Consider the following 23781-nt stretch of genomic DNA (forward strand, 5'->3'; position numbering starts at 1 on the left):
CATGTACCAGCCTGCTTCAAGGCCTCCACCATCATCCCTGTTCCCAAGAAGCCCAGAATCACAGGACTCAATGACTACAGGCCCGTCGCCCTGACCTCTGTAGTCATGAAGTCTTTTGAACGGCTAGTCCTGACCCACCTGAAGTCCCTCACCGACCCCCTCCTGGACCCCCTGCAGTTTGCCTACAGAGCCAACAGGTCTGTGGACGACGCTGTCAACATGGCCCTCCACTACATCCTCCAGCATCTGGACTCCCCAGGGACCTACGCCAGGATCCTGTTTGTGGACTTCAGCTCTGCCTTCAACACCATCATCCCGTCTCTGCTGCAGGACAAACTCTCCCAGCTGCACGTGCCCGACTCCACCTGCAAGTGGATCACAGACTTCCTGTCTGACAGGAAGCAGCACGTGAAGCTGGGAAACATGTCTCAGCCTCTCGGACCATCAGCACCGGTTCCCCCCAAGGCTGCGTTCTTTCCCCTCTGCTATTCTCCCTGTACACCAACAGCTGCACCTCCAGTCACCAGTCCGTCAAGCTCCTGAAGTTTGCGAATGACACCACCCTCATTGGACTGACCTCTGGTGGGGATGAGTCCAACCTGCCAAAGACGATGATGGTCCACTTCTACACGGCCATCATGGAGTCCATCCTCTGCTCTTCCATCACCGTCTGGTACACTGCAGCCACAGCCAAGGACAAGGGCAGGCTGCAGCGTGTCATCCGCTCTGCACAGAGGGTGATCGGCTGCAATCTGCCGTCCCTGCAGGACTTCCAGGACCCTGAAGCGAGCTAGAAAGATGGTAGCCGACCCCTCTCACCCTGGACAAAACCTGTTTGTGCGCCTTCCATCTGGCAGGAGGCTGAAGTCCATCAGGACCAAGACCTCCCGCCCCACAAACAGTTTCTTCCCGTCGGCAGTCGGCCTCAGAGCCCGGGTCCCCCACTGACTGACTCTAACATCCCTTTCCACCGGTCACTCCCTTCACACTCCACATGCACATACGCTGTCACTTGTCACATACACTCACAACACAGTGTGTAGAGTATGATTATCTGTTCGCTGGTGCACTTTATTTTTATTTAAATTCCTTCTTATCTGTTATTTTTTCATTGTTTATTCTATATCCCTCCAGCCCATAGCCTTATATTTTATTTTATATGGTAAAGTCAAATTGTAAATCTGTAAATTTAACACGTCATTTTCTTTCTTTCTGTTGTCCATTGTCTTACAGTCTGATGTTAGGCACCAACCGCCAAGTCAAATTCCTTGTATGTCCAACCTACTTCGGTAATAAATGTTTTCTGATTCCTGATTCTTTATACAACTAATTACATTACATTACATTACAGGTCATTTAGCTGACACTTTTATCCAAAGCGACTTACATTTTTTTACATTTTAACGCATGGCATTTTACATATTTGCCTGGGGAGCAATTAGGGGTTAGGTGCCCCCCCTAACCCCAGACAAACTGGAAGTATCCGGCTCTCCAACCAAAGAGACACTAGGGGCGCAGCAGAGTCTTTCCGGAATTATCCGAAGCCTCCCGAAGTGGATAGACCAGAGCCCATGGACCTCGGAAGGGCGAGAATAAGCCCTGCTGAGCGGGAGAGGCAATTTAGCAGCCGCAGCTGTTTGTACTGTGGCACTCCCGGCCGTTACATCTCCACCTGCCCACAAAAAGAGCAGGCTCATCAGTAGGGGCGGGTATGCTGGTCGGACAAACAGAGACTCCCTGGACTCATACTACCCGTGCCCCGCTGCATGCAATTCTTCTGTGGCGGGCCCAATCCAACACCATCAGAGTGTTCATTGACTCCGGGGCTGATGAGAGCTTCATTGACTCCGCCCTGGTCCAGCAACTGGGCATCTCGACCCAACGCCTCTCCACTCCTGTAGAGGCTCGAGCCTTGGACGGCCGGCCCCTTGGCAAGGTGACACTCTGTACCGTTCCAGTGGTTCTACGCATCTCTGGCAATCATAGCCAACACGTCTGGTTTTTACTTATTAGTTCTCCTCACGTGCCTGTGGTTCTGGGCCATTCCTGGCGTCAAAAGCATAACCCCCTCATTGATTGGACAACGGGCTCCATAAAGGGCTGGAGCCCATTCTGCCACGCCCACTGCTTGGGGGCTGCACAACATCCCTCGGCTTCCGCGAACCCGGCATCGGGGGACACCCCTGACTTGTACTCTGTTCTGGCCGAATACCAGGACCTGCGGGAAGTCTTCAGCAAGTTCCGGGTGACATCTCTGCCCCCGCACCGCCCCTATGATTGCGCCATCGACCTATTTCCTGGTACTTCCCCCCCCTAAGGGGTGTCTCTACTCCCTGTCTGGTCCGGAGACCAAGGCCATGGAGGCCTATGTGGAGAGCTCTCTAGCGGCAGGAATTATCCACCCATCGTCATCCTCTGCGGGAGCGGGATTCTTCCTTGTGGAAGAGGGATAAATCCCTACGCCGTTGCATTGATTACAGGGGCCTCAATGACATCACCGTCAAAAACCGCTATCCGCTTCCCCTCACCTCCTCAGCCTTCGAGCTCCTTCAGGGAGCAACGGTCTTCTCCAAACTGGACCTGCGAAATGCCTACCATCTGGTTCGGATCTAGGAAGGGGACGAGTGGAAGACGGCTTTCAACACCGCTAACGGCCACTATGAGTATCTAGTGATGCCCTTCGGCCTGACCAACGCCCCTGCAGTGTTCCAGGCACTGGTCAATGACGTATTCCGGGACATGCTGAACCGGTGCGTCTTGTGTACCTGGACGACATCCTGGTATTCTCCCGTTCTGCCCAGGAGCATGTTGCCCACGTCCGCCAGGTGCTCCAGTGCCTCCTAGAGAACCAGCTGTTCGTCAAGGTGGAGAAGTGTGAATTACACCGCTTCACTATCTCGTTCCTGGGATACATCATTGCAGCTGGGAGCATCCGAATGGATCCCTGCAAAGTGAAGGCGGTGGAGGAGTGGCCACAACCGCACTCCCGGGTTCAGCTCCAGAGGTTCCTGGGATTCGCAAACTTTTATTGTCGCTTTATCCGGGACTACAGCACCTTGGCATCTCCCCTCACCGCTCTCACCTCTACCAAGGTCCGATTTCGCTGGTCTCCTGAAGCGGCCCGTGCTTTTGCAGACCTTAAGCAGCGCTTCACCACGGCCCCCATCCTGAGCCAACCTGACCCCTCTCGCCAGTTTGTGGTGGAAACAGACGCCTCGGAAGTGGGCGTAGGAGCCATTCTGTCCCAGCGCTCAGCCCTCGACCAGAAACTGCATCCCTGCGCCTTTCTCTCCCACAGACTCAGTCCAGCGGAAAGGAACTATGACGTCGGCAACGGAGTTTGGACCAACCATAAGAACCTTGAGTACCTTCGCAGCGCTAAAAGACTCAACTCCAGGCAGGCCAGGTGGGCTCTGCTATTCAGCCGTTTTCATTTTCTTCTTTCATATCGCCCTGGCTCCAAGAACGCGAAACCAGATGCCCTGTCTCGAGTCTTCAGCCCTGCTACCACCCCTCCGGATCCCGGGCCCATCCTTCCCACACCTGCCTGGCTACATCCCTGGTCTGGGGAATAGAAGCTGAGGTCCGCAAGGCACAGCGGTCGAGCCAGGTCCCTAGGAATGTCCCTACAGGCTGCTTGTTTGATTCCGGACCCCAAGCGGTCACAAGTTCTGAAGTGGGGCCATTCCTCCAACCTCTCGTGTCATCCCGGGGCTCGCCAGACCCTTGCCTTCATCCGTAGACTGTTTTGGTGGCCCACCATGGGGGTGGACGTGCCCCCTGTCTCCGCCTGCACGGTGTGTGCCCAAAGTAAGACCTCGCGGCAAGCTCCGGCCGGCCTCCTTCAACCGTTGCCTACGCCACACCGCCTGTGGTCTCGCCTGTCACTGGACTTTGTGACCGGTCTTCCTCCTTCCGATGGCAACACCGTCATCCTCACTGTCATGGACCGGTTTTCCAAGGCAGCCCACTTTATCCCCTTACCCAAGCTCCCCTCTGCCAAGGAGACGGCCCAACTCATAATACAACACGTCTTCCGGATCCATGGACTTTCCACTGACATGGTGTCGGATTGGGGTCCCCAGTTCGCATCCCAGTTCTGGAAGGCGTTCTGCGCCCTCATCGGGTCGTCAGCCAGCCTGTCCTCCGGATTCCACCCAGAGTCTAATGGTCAGTCGGAGCGGGCCAACCAGGACCTGGAGACTACCCTGCGGTGCCTAGTATCTTCCAATCCCACCACTTGGAGTCGACAACAGCTGGTCTGGGAGGAATATGCCCGTAACACCCTTCCATCATCTGCTGCGGGCCTCTCCCCCTTTGAGTGCTCCCTCGGCTACCAACCTCCCCTTTTTCCGGTCCAGGAAGCGGAAGTGGGGGTGCCCTCAGCCCAAATGTTTGTCCGCCGCTGTCGTCAGACTTGGAGGAAGGCCCGGATTGCTCTTCTCCAGACGGCATCCAGGTATCGGCGACAGGCAGACCGCCGTCGGACCCCTGCTCCTCGCTACCGTAGGGGGCAAAGAGTGTGGTTGTCCCCTCGGGATCTACCTCTCCGTGTTGAATCCCGGAAACTGTCTTCCCGGTTCATCGGCCCATTTACCATCTCCAGGGTCATCAGTCCTTCTGCTGTTCGTTTGGTCCTTCCTCGTACCCTTAGAGTACACCCCACCTTCCATGTCTCCCGTATTAAACCTGTGTCCCTTTGTCGCCTCTTCATTAAAAGACATTTAATATTCCTCACATCTGCGTTTGGGTCTCTGTCTGAGCTGTGATACTGGCAGTGTTAATCCTAGAGGGATGGCAGCGCTGTGTAGTCTCACTCCTACCTGTGGTATCTTCCTGCAGTCCCACATCAAAAGCCAGTTTGTCTGTGGATGAGCGGGAGGTGGACAGACAGCACAGGTACTAAACAGGGAAACAATTGATAAAATCATTACTTTATCCTTTGATTATGATCAAGTATTGTGCTTATAATTACTTATTTACTGTCTAACAAAATCACCACACAAACACCAGTTAACTTTAGATTGCAGCACTACGCCTGGGCCTGCAGGGTACTGGGCTGCTACTGGGATCGGGGCCGGCCTCTGCTGGAGGCTCAGCTGTCTGAGCTAAAGGAGTTTCCGGTCAAACTGCGTAATTTCCTCTGATTTTGACAGAATTGCAACCAGTGGCCCAGATGACATTAAGAGGAGCTATTTAAAAAAGCCAATATTCTCAACAATTGTCTCATTTAGTGCTGTCATTCAGACGCTTCGGTATTAAATTTAGGCTGTTTCATAACCAGTTAAAAGTTTCTAAACAGTAACTTAACATAAAACAGAAGAAATGAATAAACATGGGACAAACTAGCTTAGTAAGTGCATGTTCATTAGTGCTTATGTCTTCACTGACCATTCCACTGTAGGAGTGGCGTAGCAGCACAGCGTGTCCGTACAATAAGGTGCGATGGCCGCCGCCCTGGGCTGTCTGACAGGGAGACAGTGACAGGAGGGAGGGACAGAAATAAGTTACCGGACATTAAAACAGGGAGAGAAAAATAGTGAGAAACAGTCAAACAGAGATATTAATAAACCGCGCAGACCGGAGGGAGGGAGTCGGAGGCCAACTGCATCACTTCATCCAACAAGGATCCTCACCCGTAAAGTTGTGAAATGTGAGCTAACATTCTTCCCACTACAGTTAGGAAGCAGCAGATATGTGATTGTGTCCATCTATCAACGTACTTTTAAAAAGACATTCAAACTTATGATGCATACTGCATCTCACTGTAATATCAACCCAGGAGTTACTCCAAGTAGAAAAAAAATATTCAGAATATAATCTGGGCCTTTACAGGTAATTAAACCTGATCAACGAACTAGACACTGCTAGCTATAAAGTAAACCAGTGCCAGTGTACTTTTCTATACAGCCTTGTTCTGTGTCTGTGTCCTTTTTTCAGAACTCTACAGGTGGTCCAAAACTTGACACTGGAGTCTGCGCGAGTAAGACAGTGGCATGAAAGTTCTCCTACACAACCAACTGTAGCTGATGGCTCCTGCTGCACTGCAGTCCTTCCTTCCTGGCCTGTATCTACTGTACATACAGTGCAGAGATGCTTCACTTCCACACGTATTAATCGAGTGACAGCGAGATCCTCTTTGTGGCAGTGGCAAGTGGGTGGCATCAAACTTGAGAGCCCCACCCCCTACACGGAACCCGCCGGTCCAAACCTAAAATTAGCCTCTGTAATAAGAAGACGGGGGCTCACGTGTCTCAAATAAAATTAAATAAAATAAAATATTTACAGCAGCTGACCTGTCGTACAAATAACAGTTGTTTCTGGGAAAAATTGGCTCCTCCCACCCAGCGTGCCGTTGTGACGCCGACTGATTTACTGGCGATTGCCGCTGCCTGCCACAAAGTTGCCACCCACTTGCCACTGCCACAAGGAGGATCTCGGCCCTACTGTATTAATCAGCGTGTGGAAGGAGGAGTTTGCATATGTGCAATACATGTATGTATATGTCAACTTTTGACCACAAATGTATGTCAAATCCAGTTTGGCCCACCGGATGACTTCGGTCCTCACGCATGCGCGGCCACTTCTGCTCCTTTTATATTGACCCCCCCCAAATTACACATTTTACGAGTAGCTGTCATCAGCTGACCTGTCCTGTGTAACAATCAAACCGTTTGGAACCGCAATGCTGATATGTGTAATCTATTACTTGATGGAAAATGATGGGCAGCTTCCTTCTGGCTGCTTTGATACGTTCTAGCAAGGACGCCCCCTCACTGTGGAGGACAGATCAGTAAACACATTCGTCTCCCTGTTTCATCAGCCGGCCTGTTTCACCTGATCTAGAACAGCCTAGTGTATATTCGCTGTTGTGTTTGTGTGCCTTAATGTTTGTAATGCGTCACTCTCACCCCCTCAGCCTTCTCCTCGGTGTTGGCCAGCATCTCCTGGAGGGCTCGAACCGACAGTGACTGCTCCAACACAAAAGTGCAGATGGACAGATCTGGAGGCACATTCTGAAAAGGTAAAAGGGTGAAACAGAGGCAGAATTGTACAGAGGTTCACAACTGGTGAATTGATAACGAGTGGGACCATTATGTGAATCATAAGTAATGTCCTTCACAGGAGGTATTTCATGTGTGTTGTTGATGTCCGTATGGCATTGAGGAGTGTGCTATGGTTAGTATTATTGCACATCAGTACCTTGGAGTTGGAGATGGATTCAAGGAAGCACAGTCTGTTTCCGAAGCCTTCGGCAGCCAGACAGAGTTTCTGCTGTTCCTTGTGGATCGTGGCTGAACACTGGAGGACCACCTCATCGTCCTAAACGCACACACACACACACACACACACACACACACACACACACACACACACACACACACACACACACACACACACACGCACACACGAACGTAGAGTTACAAAACAAGATATTCATGGAGTCGCTCATTGGTGGAGGGCAACAACTGCAACCTTGTCTTTCTAGAGAAATGACATTCACAAAGAGGTTCGACCAATGTCAAAACACACGTGTGTGTGCTTAATATCACTAAAGTAAATAATAAAGACTGGGAGCACCCATTTTGTACCCAGTATCACCATAGTGATTCAAAGAGGGCAAAGAACTAAATTATTAATTAATGTGTATATATATATATATATTACAGTTCTTATTTTTTTATATTACTAGTTTTAACCACATAATGTATGTTTCCTACATATTTGTCCTTCATTGCAACAACAATATGACTAGCTCTCAAATCTTTATTTTGTGTAAAGACAATCTGGATTTGAATTTGTATTTTTATAAACACTTTGGGCTGTAGACAGCAATATATATCTGGAGCCATATGGCCCGACAAGAACTATTAGACATTTGATGATTTTACGAAACAACTTAATCAATTACAAACTATTTTAATGTCAGTTGTCAGTTTCAGTCAAAATGTGGCATTAGATGTCCAATCAGATTTATAGGATTCATTGATCAGATCTGTTTTAAACCATAATCGTAGACCATTTAAAATGGCTTTCTTGACCAGTTAGTATTTTTTGATGCACTCATGTTTCCCACGTCTATTTCTGTGGTGTTACACCTCAGTATAGTACAGGATGATCAAATGAACAGTTGTTGTGTCAAGAGTTATGAGTGTTAATCGGGAGACACTGAGGCCCAGCGAGTAGCTCTGATAAGCTCTCAGACACAAAGAGCACTATAAAGTGTCACAAACAATCAAATATCTGTCTGCCCACACATCAGTTGAGTTCTAATCGGCCCACAACTGTGTGCATGCCTAAAGTCTGTCTATCCATACATGGAAACATTGTCTGTGTGTCATCATTAACAGTAGGACAAAATAAGTAGTGTATATAAGTGATATGTGTCCCCATCCCTTCAGCCTCCCTCTCTGTCCTGGTATTGAATCAAGATAAAACAAAAAATAACCTGAACAAGAGACTGAAACACCAGACATCATGATGCCCTTTAAAGAGGTCAAAGGCCATCAACTTGGAGTCTGTAGAGGACCAGTGAAAGAAACATAAGGAAATGTACATCTCACATCATAGATCTGCCGTCTCCCTCTGCCTATAGATCTGCTTATATTCCCTTTAAAAAAAAAAAGTTCGACCATGGGACCCTGGTCTCCTACCAGCAGTGCTCCATTTTGGTATCAACAACTGCGCTTTACTAAAGACCTTGTACGACGGTGGCCATTGGCTCACACATAAACTCACATAAACTGCATTTTTGGAATAAATTATTATTCAACGAAGCATTCACCTCAGCACCAATTAATTGCAGACAACCACAACAATGTCCCAATGCCACTTTGTAGTCTGGAATACTCACAGATGAATAAAGAGAGTTCTCCATGGGACCTCTTGGCCAACAGTGGTACTGCAATATGACTCCTGAAGGTGCAAAATTAAGTCATTTCTCATTTGACCTTCTCCTGCTGGACCTTTATCAGGTCATTCTGTACACCTAGTCACACTCACCTGTCTACCCTACTCACTCCCTTTAGTATTTAAACCCCTGTCACTCAATCACTCGCTGCCAGATCGTTCTCCGCATTCATGCCAGACCTTCCAGCGTTTCTTTTGGACTGTTGCCGACCCTGCCTGTCTTGGACTACCCCGTCTCGCCCCTGCAATCCACCCAGTCCTCCGTCCCCGACCACGTCTTTTCCTGGTGACTCCTTCAACTGTTTGTTGGCATTGAGGAGAATAAAGTACTCTGATTGGAACTGCTGCTGCTGTCTGTCGCCTGTACCTCACCCGTTACAGTCAGATTGTAAGGGAGTCTTTGAAAAAGGACTCTACTCTGTTGATTTAGTCCCTCGGTAAATTGTAATCATTAGTTTATGGTATAAATTTCTAGTTTCTAGTTTTCTTCCAAAGAAGGTGACCCACGTTCACTGGCTGCAGAAAAAAAATACGTGGCACCAACATAGCAACTGCAAAATCACAAAAGTCAAGGCACAGCAGTCCACAAACAAATGGGTGACGTCACTATGACCATGTCGCCTTCTGGTACACACTTTGGCACCGAGCAGCCAGATAAGAGGGGTGAGGAACCAGCAGTGACTGACAGAATAAAACAGTGATTGAAATAGCATTGCCTTCATTGTTTAGGGATCTTGAACACTAGACGTGCAAACAGACTTAAGGAAAACGGCCACAAAGTGCAGGTCTCTCCCAAGGGGGTAATTCTGGGGAATTGTCTGCAGCAGTGTTTCTCTCAGGCTGCAGCCTGACAATGTTGGCGGATAGCAGGGATGGGCGGGCCTCTGGCCACAGAACCATGCAAGCAGAAAAAGATGAAAATGGAATTCATCTGTCACTGCGGTTCTGCTTAATTATCTCGACGTGTGGGCTGAGGGAATACCATCACAAACACAGAGCCATGTAAGGTAATTGAGAAGCTGCCGTAGTGTCTTAATGATCTACAACATGCGACACATGCAGACCCACATACCTGTACTCACAGAATGCACTGAGAGGAAGCTTCGATACTAATAATGCCTTTGAGACATTTATGATGGATGATGCACACACACAATGTTCCCCTAATGAAGATGTCTGGTGTCTCTGTGTCAGCGGCAGTTTGCATTCCAGCCTTCTATGGAGAGAGTGAGAGAGTAGAGAGCCACCCGGGGATGGATGGAAGATTCATGGCGCTACATCTGAGCCACGTGTGGTCATTGCGATTTGACTCGTGCTTTACACTGCAACACGGTAATAACATGGTAATAATTATGTAACACTGTGTATTCCATCAAATTTATACTAAAGGGAATGTCAAAACACAAGGGAGGGGGAATTCCCCTATTATACATGTATAATAGGGAAATATAGGGAAATATATATGTTTATATATATGTATGTGATATCTGATGTTAATTAATAGTATATGTATGTATATTATACATATATTATGACGACCTCTACCTTTATTTCCTCATTGTTAACCTATAATGCCACCATATTACAATTTTTTTGCCAAACATTGCACTGACGTTCCTCTCCGGAAACCATCCCCTTATCGTAGTGGTAGGCCTGTCGCAATATGCAATAAATTGACTTATTGCCCAGTATCTGAAATTGAGTGCAATCATTTTTGGTGCTGCGATATTAATTTTACATATAAATGAACGTCACCAACATTTAAGTTGATGCCGCTGTCCTTTTTCCTTGTGGAGAGCGGAGGCGGGGCTTAGGCTGCGCACAGACACAGAGCGGACACGGGCCGGTGAAGAGAAGCAGTGAACCCACCATGTCATAAAGGGTTCTCTTTTTTCATAACATACAGCCGAACCCGATAAGAATCAAGTCCCAATTACGGCCGTCAAATTTTTGTTTAACATTTTTTGCGATATGCGATATTATTGCAATTTTGTATAATAGCATAGTAATAAAAGTACGCTATTTCAAAGAACAAAGAACGTTTTATTTGTCAGAATAGTTAGACATTAGAAAAAATATGTTAAATTATGTGAAAAAATATATCCTAATTAAAACAAAACAAAAAAATTGTGCAAGAGACATGGAGCCGGCGAAGCATCAGGCTTGGTGCGTTCGGGTTCGAGAAAACGTGTCCAGCATTGTTGCTTTGGGTGAGATTTTATCTTAGTTAGCTTAGTTGGGTTTACTGCTTCTCTTCACCTGTCAGGTTAGTAGCACCCTCTCTACTCCATGCGCCACCTCCTGTCGACCTTCAGACAGATCTGGCTAATTCGATCCAGCAGAACCGGATCAGGAATCCACCTTCCAAAGAGCCATTTCAAGCCAAGGTGCTCTACTTGGACAACACCAGCAATATCTCCAGACCCTTTTTGAAAACAGCCAGGCTATGGTAACCCAAATTACTCAATTATCAGATCAGGTGACTCAGTTAACCACTTATCTTACCCCCGCAGCCATTTCTGCACAGCCAGCCCGCAGCTCCCTCCAGCTCATTGCCCAGTGCCTCCTTCACTCAGAGACTTCCATGCTTCGGACCCAGAACCCTACTCTGGAGACCTGGGTATATGCAGAGGTTTTCTCCTCCAGTGTTCCTTGGTTTTCAGCCAGCGGCCGTTGAACTTTCCCTCAGACATTTCCAAGGTGTGTTATATTTTGGGGCTGTTGAGAGGGTTTGGGCAAAAGCCTTCGGTGCTAATCAGGCAGTTGCCAGTCTTCCATATTCCGACGTCATTTGCAAAATGAAAGGGGTTATTGATCATCCAGATCATGTATGATCAATCTCCGCCAGGGAATCAGAAGTGTGGCAGACAACTCGGTGGAGTTTAGAACGCTGGCAGCGGAGTCTAGATGGAATGATGAGGCACTTTGCAGGGTGTTTTTGAATGGACTCAAATAAAGGAGGAACTGTCTTTTCTTGATGAACCTGTTAACTCTGACTCCCTGGTTTCCCTAGCCATCCGGCGTGATAATCGCTTGCGGGAGAAACGCAGAGAGAAAGCTGACCATCCCAGGCAGTTAACTAGCTCCTGCCCATCACCACCTTTCGTGGCATGGGGAACGCACCCCTCCTCTATGCCTCAATCACCCACTCCTGTTTTACCCGCTGTGGAACCCATGCAGTTAGGTCAAGCTCATCTTCCTCCTGCGGAATGAGAGAGGGAGAGTGCTTTTATTGTGGCCAATCCGGTCATTGGCTAGCCGTCTGTCCAGTTCGCCCAAAAGACAGGGCTCGCCAGTAGCAGTGGGGGTTCTGGAGTCTGTTTTTCCGGAACAAACTCCGCCGCCCAGGATGCAAATCAAAGCCACTCTCTGTCACAACCCAGTCTTGTTGCCGCTCCTAGCTCTTGTTGACTCTGGTGCAGAGGATAGTTTTCTAGACAGAGACAGGGCCCTCCAGTATGGCATCCCCTTTGAACAATTAGAAAAACCCCTCACTGCAACTGCCTTAGATGGCAGGGTTATTGCTTTAGTCACCCATCGCTCAGCTCCTGTGTCCCTTGTTCCCTTGTATGTGTTCTTGCTGAGGTGGCATGGGAGATTGAGTCCAAAGTAAGGGAGGCTCAACGGACACAGGCTGACCCAGGTAATAGACCCCAAAATTGTTTATTTGTTCCCGACTCTGTCTGGTCTCAGTTTCTCCAGTGGGCGCACACTTCCCGTTTTGCCTGCCAACCTTGAATGAACCGCACCCTGTCACTCATGAAGGCCATCCATGGTCGGCATCCATGGAGAGGGATAACCGTGCCTACGTTGCCGCCTGCGCGGGATGTGCTGAAGGGAAATCCTCTCATCGCCAACCAGCTGATATATTACGACCACTCCCCGTTCCGGTCCGCCCCTGGTCCCACATTGCTCTTGATTTCGTCACCAGGTTACCCCCTTCACAAGGTAAAACGTCATCCTCGCTAACGTTGACGGCTTCTCTAAGAGTGTTCATTTTGTGGCTCTTCCCAAGTTACCCATCGCCCAGGAGACCGCTAAAATCTTTGTGCACAATGTTTTTCACCTGCATGGAATACCACTGGACATTGTCTCGTGGACCCCAATTCATCTCTCAGGTCTGTCCAGCTCTTGGTGCCACTGTCAGTCTGTCTTCTGGTTTTCACCCACAAACTAATGGCCAGTCGGAGAGAGCCAATCAGGACCTGGAGGCTGCTCTACGGTGTGTAACCACCACCAATCCCATGGCCTGGAGTGCACAATTCGCATGGATCAAATACAGCCATAATTCCCTGACCAGCACTGCCACAGGTTTATCTCCGTTTGAGTCGTCTGTGGGCTGTGTTTCCCTCTGTAGAGGGTCAGATAGCTGATAGCCCATCAGTCCAAATGCACCTCCGCTGCTGCCTTAAGGTCCGAAGAGACACCCGCTCTGCCCTTCTCCGCTCAGCTGAAAATAACCAGCGCATTGCAAACCGCCGTCGGACACCAGCTCTGGCATACAAACCAGGTCAGAAAGTATGGCTTCCCTCCAAACATATTCCCATAAAGACTGAATCGAAAAAAACTGGCACAACATTATATTGGTCAATATCAGGAGAATGCGTCCCCTTCTCAAGGCAGCGCAGGTACTGATTCAGGCTCTTGTCATCTCCCGTCGTGACTACTGTAACTGTACAAACCCTACATCCCAAAGCGCACACTTCGCTCTGCATCTGCCAAACTGCTTGTTCCTCCCTTACTGAAAGCAAAACGCTCGACAAGATCACGACTCTTAGCTGTCCTGGCTCCTAATTGGTGGAATGAGCTCTCTGATGCCACCAGGACCGCAGAGAGTCTTTACATTTTCCGTTGCAAACACACCTCTTCAGACTCTACCTTGACTAAAAAACACTAAACGTATTGTTGCACTTGTACTTTGGTACTTATCTTTAGCAGCCTATTTTGTGAAATTGTACTTTCTTGTTTCTTGTTCTTCTGAGTTTGTATCCTTATGATTGAAATGCACTTATTGTAAGTTGCTTTGGATAAAAGCGTCAGCTAAATGACATGTAATATAATGACTTGGGAAAACCAGCAAGAGGACATTATTTCATTCGTGCATTCCAAAACCTTTACGAGTCACCGCGGAAGATGAAATCTGATTTGAGATTGTGTTTACGGTTTGCTGAAAGCATTAAGTCACTTTTAAGCAGTGTTTGTCATCAATGATTGTGCTCATTGTTAAAAGAAACGGCTGTGGTGCAGTTCCATGTTTATTATTTATAGTAAAAATACTCACAGCATAACAGTTAAACCTAAAAGTCTCACATGTTAAAAAGGCTTTTTGAGATAAACCAATACCGTAGGATTCAAAAACAAATAATTCATAATCCCTAAGCATCCTTTGTTACATCCAATTACATTTACCACATAGATTACATTATATTAGTTTCTATACTGTATGTGTGTGCTTGCAAAAAAGCAGGGTTTACATACATTTTTCTTTTTTTTAAGTGTATTCCCACTGTTTATTCCACACTCGACCAGCAGAAGGTGCAGGGTCCTCTGCATTCTCACTTTCCTCAATAAAATATTCAGTTTAACATCACGCAAAAGGAGATTGCACAGGAGTAATTGACTACATCACTGCAACAAGTGAAAAGCTGAGCATGTAGAAAAACCTAAAACACAATCGGGGATGAATGAACAGTGAAAAGGTTTGACTCCCTCGGGTTACAAAATAAAGGGGGTGTCAACTGCAGCAAAAAAATGGCTTCCCATTCTCAAGAAAAAGACTCTTAGGCTGCACTACCCTCCCACACACACAAGAATAGACTGACATAAATTAACGTGTCTTCAATAGTCTAGAGTCATAAACTCACACACACAACTGTGTGCTCAAGAAAAAACACAAAATTGTGCATAAAGGCACATTGGAGTGCATGGTCAGTGCTCATCAAGGCTGCACTCATAAAGCAGCACAGACTTGAATACAGCCTTACACAACAGCTTATTCAACAGTAGCAGTCAGTTGAAACATTAAGGGTCAGAGGCAAGTGAGAGAGAGAGAGGGAGAGAGCTACCATTGAGGCATGTTTGGAGTCCAAAGGTGGACAAACTGGCTCACTAAAGACATATATAATCCTCTGACATAAAAGGGGCGGATAGCGATTAAGTGAGAGAGACACATATTGGAAAAGTAAAAAACACTGCTAGGATCCCTAATCCTTTCCACTGAGCCCACCGGTGCAATTGCAGCAAAACCGCATATCAGACCAAATGTAGGTGAGTAAGTCCATAGGCAGTGCATGTTGTCATGTCGACCTCACCAATTGGTTTGTGGACTGTCGTTAGGAAGCCTCGAGCTGGGAGATTTAGGAATGTAAATTTTTTGCAACCATGAATGTAAGATGCCATATTTAGCACACAGAAGTGAAGTGGAGGCTGCATCGCTTTCTGACCTGTCAAACGCATTAAGCCCCCCCCAAAGTATACCCTTTTTTTATTTGTTTTTATAGCTTAGCGCAAAGACTAGAAAGACAGGAAAAGCCCACTTCTGTCTGAAATTCCACCTGCCTACTTAATATGCTGCTTCTGGTACGTTGAACCAGTTCAGTTGGAAACAGTACCAAAGCTAGTTATGACTCTAGTTGCTCCTATTTCTAGTCATAAATGAATTGGTTGAACTATGCATCTATCCAACATTATTTAGCTGCCACAGTGCCTAAAAAATATGTATTAATACAGTACAAATGTAGCTGTTTTTCCTTCATTTGCTGCTGCATCTATATGCCAGATGATCCTGCAGTGTGTCGGTGTGTAGTGTGGTGCTTGTGTGATTCGTAGTCCAAATATCCACTGTTAAAACCATCAGGGATTTGGAAGACACACACACACACACACACACACACTGACAGTAGGCAGGTCAGCGGAGGAGGGTTTAAAAAGCTTGGCACACAGGGAGAGAGAGAGAGAGAGAGAGAGAGGGTGGAGGAGGGGAGCGCATCCATGACGTAATCTAAGTAAAGCAGAAGGGAAGAGGAACACAGTGAGGACGACACTTCATTCTCATCACAAACAAATTTAGCCTGAATAAATACTGATAATCCCTTCGGTACTAATAGTTATTTGCATTCTACAGTACATTACCGTTTATTTACAGCACTGCTTTGTATAAAAAGCAAGTATGTTCATTTTGACAGAATCAGGCTGATGCTATTACCTTATTTCCATATCAGTCACATTTACTGTAACAATAACCTCTCTTTAAAAACACCTCCAGTACTAGATTATTCCCCCACAGTCATTTCCTTGTGGTGCCGAATAATAATACAAACCAAAACAGAGACCATGTTGTGATGGCATCTCACACCAGCTGTGACGTGAGCGTCTGCTGCCCGCATCTCGCACCGTGCAGATGGACAGAGGGCACCGGGCTAAGAACTCCAAACCTGTGGCAGCCCGACACTTTAACATGACCACACACACTTACACACACACGGACTTCCTGTGTTAGATTAGGACAGAGACCACCACGGAGTCTTTTCACGCCTGACTGGCTTGATTATCAAATCTCAGCCACATTGAACATCCGTCAATCAAGTTCTACCGATACAATATTGTTACAGGACATTTGTGCCACGATAATCTTGTTGTTATAATCTGATATTCTGACAGTCCTAATGAGCTCTGATTGCAGTTCAGTTTTGTTCCGCTGGGCTATAGGCGGTCCAACCCGCTATTTCAGGAGGCCTTCGTCCACTTCAGAGGGAACCGCAGGATCAAAGGATATGTGAGTTCAACTAATATTACATGCTGATAATGAACCGTTTTCTAATTGGCCGTAAACAAACTGTGTGAGCGATAAATACTAAATACAGTGTAGACACTGTGGTGTGCTGTATCCTGCTCTGTGAACCCTGCAGTTCATGAAAAAGGGTTAATACTGCTGTATCACGTCTCAATTATCATTAATCAACATGCAGTCTAATTATACAATTATAGCTTAAAATCAGTTACGTCTTGACATCAGACCAGATTCATAAACTCTTACGATACAGCCTCAAACGCTGGATCTGCAATCGGAGAGTGCAGTGCACTAGTTTATGGTCCGGCCTGAGATCACGTCTTCACTTCATTTGTCTTAAGAGAAGGGAGACAAGCGAGGCTTCCATTCTCAGCTCTCGAAACAAAAGGCAGTCACTGCGTCTGAAGTCGATGATGGAATTGGCTTGCGGCTCTTTCTGATCTCTTGAGAGCTGCACGCGCTCAGCGCCAACCAAGCAGTTGCTAGCGGAGGATGTAACGATAGCCACAGCCAGCATAATAACAACAACTTGATAATAATTTACCCTGGAAGATCCCTTAAAATCCATGATAAAATAAAGTTCTACAGCATTCATCTCTGTATTAAGGGTTGAACTTGAACAACAGTGTGAGCAGTCATGTCACATGTTAAGTAGTTGGATGTTTCAGGCTGAGGTCAGGGGCAAGGACGAAGTTGTTCAGAGCTACGTGAAATAAATTTCATTATGTTCTCATTATTCACCCATTGGAACATCACATGCTTGTGGCCATAAAAGGAAGCGTGTGGGGAAGCAAAAGCACTCCGTCCCATTTGGGTAAGTCCATACTTTATTGTTCTTATGGATTATTTTGGTAATCATATCGTTCATTTTTGGGTCTGATGCAGCTGAACGTTGTTAATCTTTTGATGTGACGTGTTAATATGTCATGTTCTGGAGCCGCATTGTGTCACAACAGAGGAGCACCAAAACACCACCGGCAAATTGCTCCGGTACACAATTCATTAGAAACTAGGCATGTGGCATACACACAAAGCATCCAGTTTAGCTTTAGAAATGCTAAATAGTCTGCAAATTGGATCCAAACCAAATATGAGGGGAGGAGGGGGGGTTGAAAGTGGAAGTTTTCTGCAGATGTACCTCATTCTGGAAGCTGTGGAAGTGCTAAGAAGAAGCTGTTCCTAGCAGTGCACAATGAGGACGAACGGCAGGGTGGATCTTCTGTTCAAACCACCGTGCAGGCAGTCCTTCTTAAATATCGGATTTAAGAAACCAATCAGATTTGCAAAAAACATCTTTCACTATGTCCTTTGCTCTCTAAATGTGCCACTTGAAGCAGTAGATTCTTGTCATTTTTGGGAGGTATCACATGGTCAAATCCACTTCCTGCAAGTCGCTTTAGATAAACCAGCTATATGAATGTAATATCAAGAAATTTCTTTCTTTTTTAGGTGTGTTTCTGGGTTTGACGCTCTTGTTCAGGAAGATGTGATAGTGTTTTTCTTTGGTTTGGACACATTTGGAGATGAAAGCCTCATTCCGCTGATTTGATTTCCTGATTTCCTGAACAAACACTCTTCTGCATGTTCTGTCACAATCCCCTCCAGCTGGCCCCAGAATGACCACACTAACTCACAATTGCCAGCAGGATTTGTAGGACTTTGACTTTGACCACACAACTGCTGCCAACATTTCTCTGACGGCAATAACACACACAAACTGGACGTAATCCCAATCCCAAACGTCTCTGTAATTACAACAAACGAGCAGTACTGCCTTCCTCCCCCCAAACCAGACGACAAGGATATTGATATTGGGAGAGAGAGTGAAAAAACAGAGACACAGATTAACTGGTGCACTTTAAGATGTGGAGGTGTTAAAGAAGGAGATGGGGATAGCTAAGAAATCATGGCACTCTACTCCCGACATGAAGACATCTACCAGGGTTGTTTTGTTTGAATACAGGGTCTTATTCCATAGTCACTTTTGATTGAATCTCTAAAAATCATGTATTAGAAGACATGACTCAGAATTGAAGACAATTAAGGTTAGTCAACAATATATATCATTTCTAATAGTCAGCAATATAATTCAGAGCAAAGTATGTTCACAATTACCGATCCACTCAATGTGGACATTCATATATTCAATTATTTTTGGTGAGCCCCTGACCTTTACTCTAGGGCCCTACCAACAGGGCTGAAGTTATAGCGGTTTAAGCATATCACAGATCAGAAGAGTAATAAAAACAAAACCCAATACATAATCTAATTTTAAATTTTTTTATTTAAACCACAAAGAAGTTATTATGTGTCTTGGAAAACCCTAACATGTTATAGAACTTTTCTCTTTGATATCGCTTGTAGTTAGGGCTGGCACAGGTTAGCCGGGACCAGCCCTTGGTTAAGCTGCTATTGGCCTAGACTGCCGGGGGACTTCTTGGGACACACTGATCTCTTTTCGCACTCTCGCTCTCTCCGTCTACAATAATTCACGTTTTATTCATGCACATCACTAATTGAGCTTGTTTCCTGAAGTTTTTTGTGCTTTCTCGCCTCGCAGGTCTCCGTAGATCGTAGTTCCATCTGGACCCTGGTCTTCACTCCTGCCTGGTCTTGCGGACACCCACCACTTCTAGCACCATTGACCCATTTCTATTGCAGTAAACATTAATGCGCATCACTAACTTTATTTCTTCCCCGGAGTATTTGTGCTTTCTTTCCTCACAGGTTTCCGTGGACCATGGTTCTATTTGGAACCTGTTCCTGGCTCCTACCGTGGCCCTGCTGACACCTGCTGCTGTTATCATCATCATTATTATTATTATTATAAATATTAATTATATAACTATTACTGTCATCATAAACCAACGTTACCCTTTCCTAAAGTATTTGTGCTTTCCCTCCCACAGGCTTCTGTGGATGGTGGTTCTATACGATGGTGGTTCTGTACGACGGTGGTTCTATCTGATGGTGGTTCTATATAATGGTGGTTCTATCTGATGGTGGTGGTCCCTGCAGTGGTCCTGCCGTACACCTGCTTACTACTCGCAATTGGGGATTGGATGAACAATGTGTCAATCAAACATCTGCGTTGCCTCTAGCAGCCAGATACTCACGGGGCGCTGAGTGGTCTGTGCAGACCGCAAGATTGATTTCAGTATGAATGCTTGATCCATTGAGAATTCACCATAATGGGGACAATAATTTACTAAATAAACATCATGCCGTATCGCAGAGGACATGAGATTAAGACCATGTTCCCAATGTTCACTGAGGGAATAAATAAAGAGAGAAGTAGAGTGATTTTTTTATAAACTTCCATTGAACCAGAGGAGTCGCCCCCTGCTGGTCAGGAGAGATCATGCATTTTGACACACTTTAGCCACGGCTTCACTCAACCGGCGGTGGCAGCCTACTTGAGACAGAACTGATTAATTAACAAGACTTTCCAAAACTAGCTGCAGACCTCAAAAATAAGTTTTACTTTATACCGTATACATTTATCCAGAAACCTTTTATTCTTAAAACCTTTTTTTGCCAAATACTTTTATCATAGCTTGATGGGGCTGAATAGCTTTATGTAATTACCCACTCAACCCTGTTTCATCCTCCAATCCAAATACATCTATTACCTTAGTATTGCTTTGTGTTGGGGGAGGGGGGGTGATGTGTGTCATCATCAAAGCTGTCAGGCTACATATCGGTTTGCATGAGCACCAACTTGCTAAAGCTCTTCTAAAGCTCTCATTTTAGCATTTACACTTTCTGCCTCTCTCACCTAGCACTCACATATCATCCTGCCAGAGCTAGTGGGAGGACAAAAAACACTCAAACATGAGGCAGGGGAGTGCCCCTGCTCCCTCCCACACACTCACCTGAACATTTTTTTGCCATTTTTACATTTTGAGGTTATTTTTGTCGGCAATTTTAAACATTAAACTTACTAACAGATACAACACGAAATGACTATTTTTGTATTGATATATGCCTCTCACTTCCATTGTGCAGATAAAGTAGAATAATAGTAATAGACCGTGATCAAACACAGGCTACACGCCTGCCACAGCTGGACACCCAATAATTCACGCATTGACACGCTGGGGTACACCCTGTAATGACCAACACGCTGGGGTACACCCTGTAATGACCAACACGCTGGGGTACACCCAGTAATGACCAACAAGCTGGGGTACACCCTGTAATGACAACACGCTGGGGTGCACCCTGTAATGACAACACGCTGGGGTACACCCTGTAATGACCAACAAGCTGGGGTACACCCTGTAATGACAACACGCTGGGGTACACCCTGTAATTACCAACACACTGGGGTACACCCTGTAATGACAACGCGCTGGGGTACACCCTGTAATGACCAACACGCTGGGGTACACCCTGTAATGACAACGCGCTGGGGTACACCCTGTAATGACCAACACGCTGGGGTACACCCTGTAATGACCAACACGCTGGGGTACACCCTGTAATGACAACGCGCTGGGGTACACCCTGTAATGACCAACACACTGGGGTACACCCTGTAATGACCAACACGCTGGGGTACACCCTGTAATGACAACACGCTGGGGTACACCCTGTAATGACCAACGCGCTGGGGTACACCCTGTAATGACCAACGCACTGGGGTGCACCCTGTAATGACAACTCGCTGGGGTACACCCTGTAATGACCAATGCGCTGGAGTACACCCTGTAATGACAACACGCTGGGGTACACCCTGTAATGACAACGCGCTGGGGTACACCCTGTAATGACCAACACGCTAGGGTACACCCTGTAATGACCAACACACTGGGGTACACCCTGTAATGACCAACACGCTGGGGTACACCCTGTAATGACAACGCGCTGGGGTACACCCTGTAATGACCAACGCACTGGGGTGCACCCTGTAATGACAACTCGCTGGGGTACACCCTGTAATGACCAATGCGCTGGAGTACACCCTGTAATGACAACACGCTGGGGTACACCCTGTAATGACAACGCGCTGGGGTACACCCTGTAATGACCAACACGCTAGGGTACACCCTGTAATGACCAACACACTGGGGTACACCCTGTAATGACCAACACGCTGGGGTACACCCTGTAATGACAACGCGCTGGGGTACACCCTGTAATGACCAACGCGCTGGGGTACACCCTGTAATGACAACACGCTGGGGTACACCCTGTAATGGCAACACGCTGGGGTACACCCTGTAATGACAACACGCTGGGGTACACCCTGTAATGGCAACACGCTGGGGTACACCCTGTAATGACCAACGCGCTGGGGTGCACCCTGTAATGACAACACGCTGGGGTGCACCCTGTAATGACCAATGCGCTGGAGTACACCCTGTAATGACAACACGCTGGGGTACACCCTGTAATGACAACGCGCTGGGGTACACCCTGTAATGACCAACACGCTAGGGTACACCCTGTAATGACCAACACGCTAGGGTACACCCTGTAATGACCAACACACTGGGGTACACCCTGTAATGACCAACACGCTGGGGTACACCCTGTAATGACAACGCGCTGGGGTACACCCTGTAATGACAACACGCTGGGGTACACCCTGTAATGACCAACACGCTGGGGTACACCCTGTAATGACCAACACGCTGGGGTACACCCTGTAATGACCAACGCGCTGGGGTACACCCTGTAATGACAACACGCTGGGGTACACCCCGTAATGACCAACACGCTGGGGTACACCCTGTAATGACAACGCGCTGGGGTACACCCTGTAATGACCAACAGCCAGTCGCAGTGCTCACAACCATTCACTTTCACATTCATACAATTTTAGAGTCACCAACTAAGCCATGTCTTTGGACTGTGGAAAGAAGCCACGCAGACACAAGGAGAACAAGCAGACCCCCCACAGAAAGTCCACTGGGTGGTTCCAAATGCAGGATCTTCTTCTTCTAACAACCACACCACAGTGCCACCCGTGATAACCCCACTCTGCCCGGATATGGATGCACAAATACGGCTTGTGTGCTGCTGCTGTACTGCTCATAGTCACTACAGTAGGGAGATGCAACTCTAGATTCATACTAATCCTAACTACAAAAAGTATAGTGACTAATAAAAGCTGTAATACCCCGAGCAACATTAAAAGACGTCATAAACGTTTATGCAACAGTTCATTTCAGTACAGTACCTATTCCATGAGCACAAGATGTCACTACTTACTGAAGGGAATGAACATCTTCTATACCCCATTTTATACATTTGGTTAAGCGTGTACCTCTTCCTCGTCGTTTGAAGTGGAATTTTATTCACACACACACACACACACACGTTGTGTTGGCAACCTTCCACAATTATCACCACATTTCCAAGGCCAACTGGGTAGACCTTGCAAATAAGCTGACCCAGCAAGAGCTGTGTATGTGTGTGTGCGTAGTGAGGAGTGTGTTAGCTTCAGCAGTTACAACAGTTACAGTTCAGCATTGCATTTCAGGTTCACAGAGCGGGAGAGAATCAGACCAGAGGTCTTGTTCTATACCTGGTGTGACACTGCGAATAAACAGAAGCTCATGACTCGGGAACAATCAATATTTCTGTTGAGGAGTGTTTCGCCCTCAGACAACTGTTTCTGCAGTTCCATGTGACTTTTTTTAGACCAGCTAGTGAACGATGGAGATGATGATTGGCTTATTTGATTAGCTTCTTTTTAATTCAATCATTCAATTTACTCAGTTAATTACCATCTCATTTGCCAGGGAGGAAGGAGAAGTCGCAGTGAGGGATGCTATAAATGCCTCCTGGGAGAGAAAAGTGTAGTTCAGTGTTGGCATTTGCCTTGGATCAGCCACTTGAAATTAAACAACATGCTGCATACATATATTCATGATTTCATTGGTAAGGCTGTAATTCAACACCAATTTTTTATTCATAATAACTATGAAACCTACCCAACGCTCATCCAATATTTTGAATGCACCCCTGACCAAAACAAAATCACTGAATATAAGTATCTCACCAACACAATCATCACATCCCCTTTTGTTGTGTGCACTTCCACAAACGGAATTGTGTAGAGGGGCCCTTTA

At 46.7% G+C, this 23781-nt stretch overlaps 1 protein-coding gene across 3 annotated transcripts in view; it reads right to left on the minus strand.

Annotated features, from left to right (window-relative positions):
• Window positions 1–23781, minus strand: part of ryr2a (ryanodine receptor 2a (cardiac)) — a 122529-nt gene that overhangs the window by 82429 nt on the left and 16319 nt on the right. For all 3 annotated transcript variants that reach the window (XM_040177416.2, XM_040177414.2, XM_040177420.2), the window contains exons 2-5: window positions 7204–7323; window positions 6912–7016; window positions 5392–5466; window positions 4824–4902 (exon numbers count right to left, since the gene is read on the minus strand). In XM_040177416.2, the coding sequence (XP_040033350.2) occupies window positions 4824–4902; window positions 5392–5466; window positions 6912–7016; window positions 7204–7323 (379 nt within the window). The remainder of the gene's footprint in view (window positions 1–4823; window positions 4903–5391; window positions 5467–6911; window positions 7017–7203; window positions 7324–23781) is intronic.

This window comes from Gasterosteus aculeatus, chromosome 5 (genome assembly GCF_964276395.1).
Source record: "Gasterosteus aculeatus chromosome 5, fGasAcu3.hap1.1, whole genome shotgun sequence".
NCBI classification, from domain to species: Eukaryota; Metazoa; Chordata; class Actinopteri; order Perciformes; family Gasterosteidae; genus Gasterosteus; species Gasterosteus aculeatus.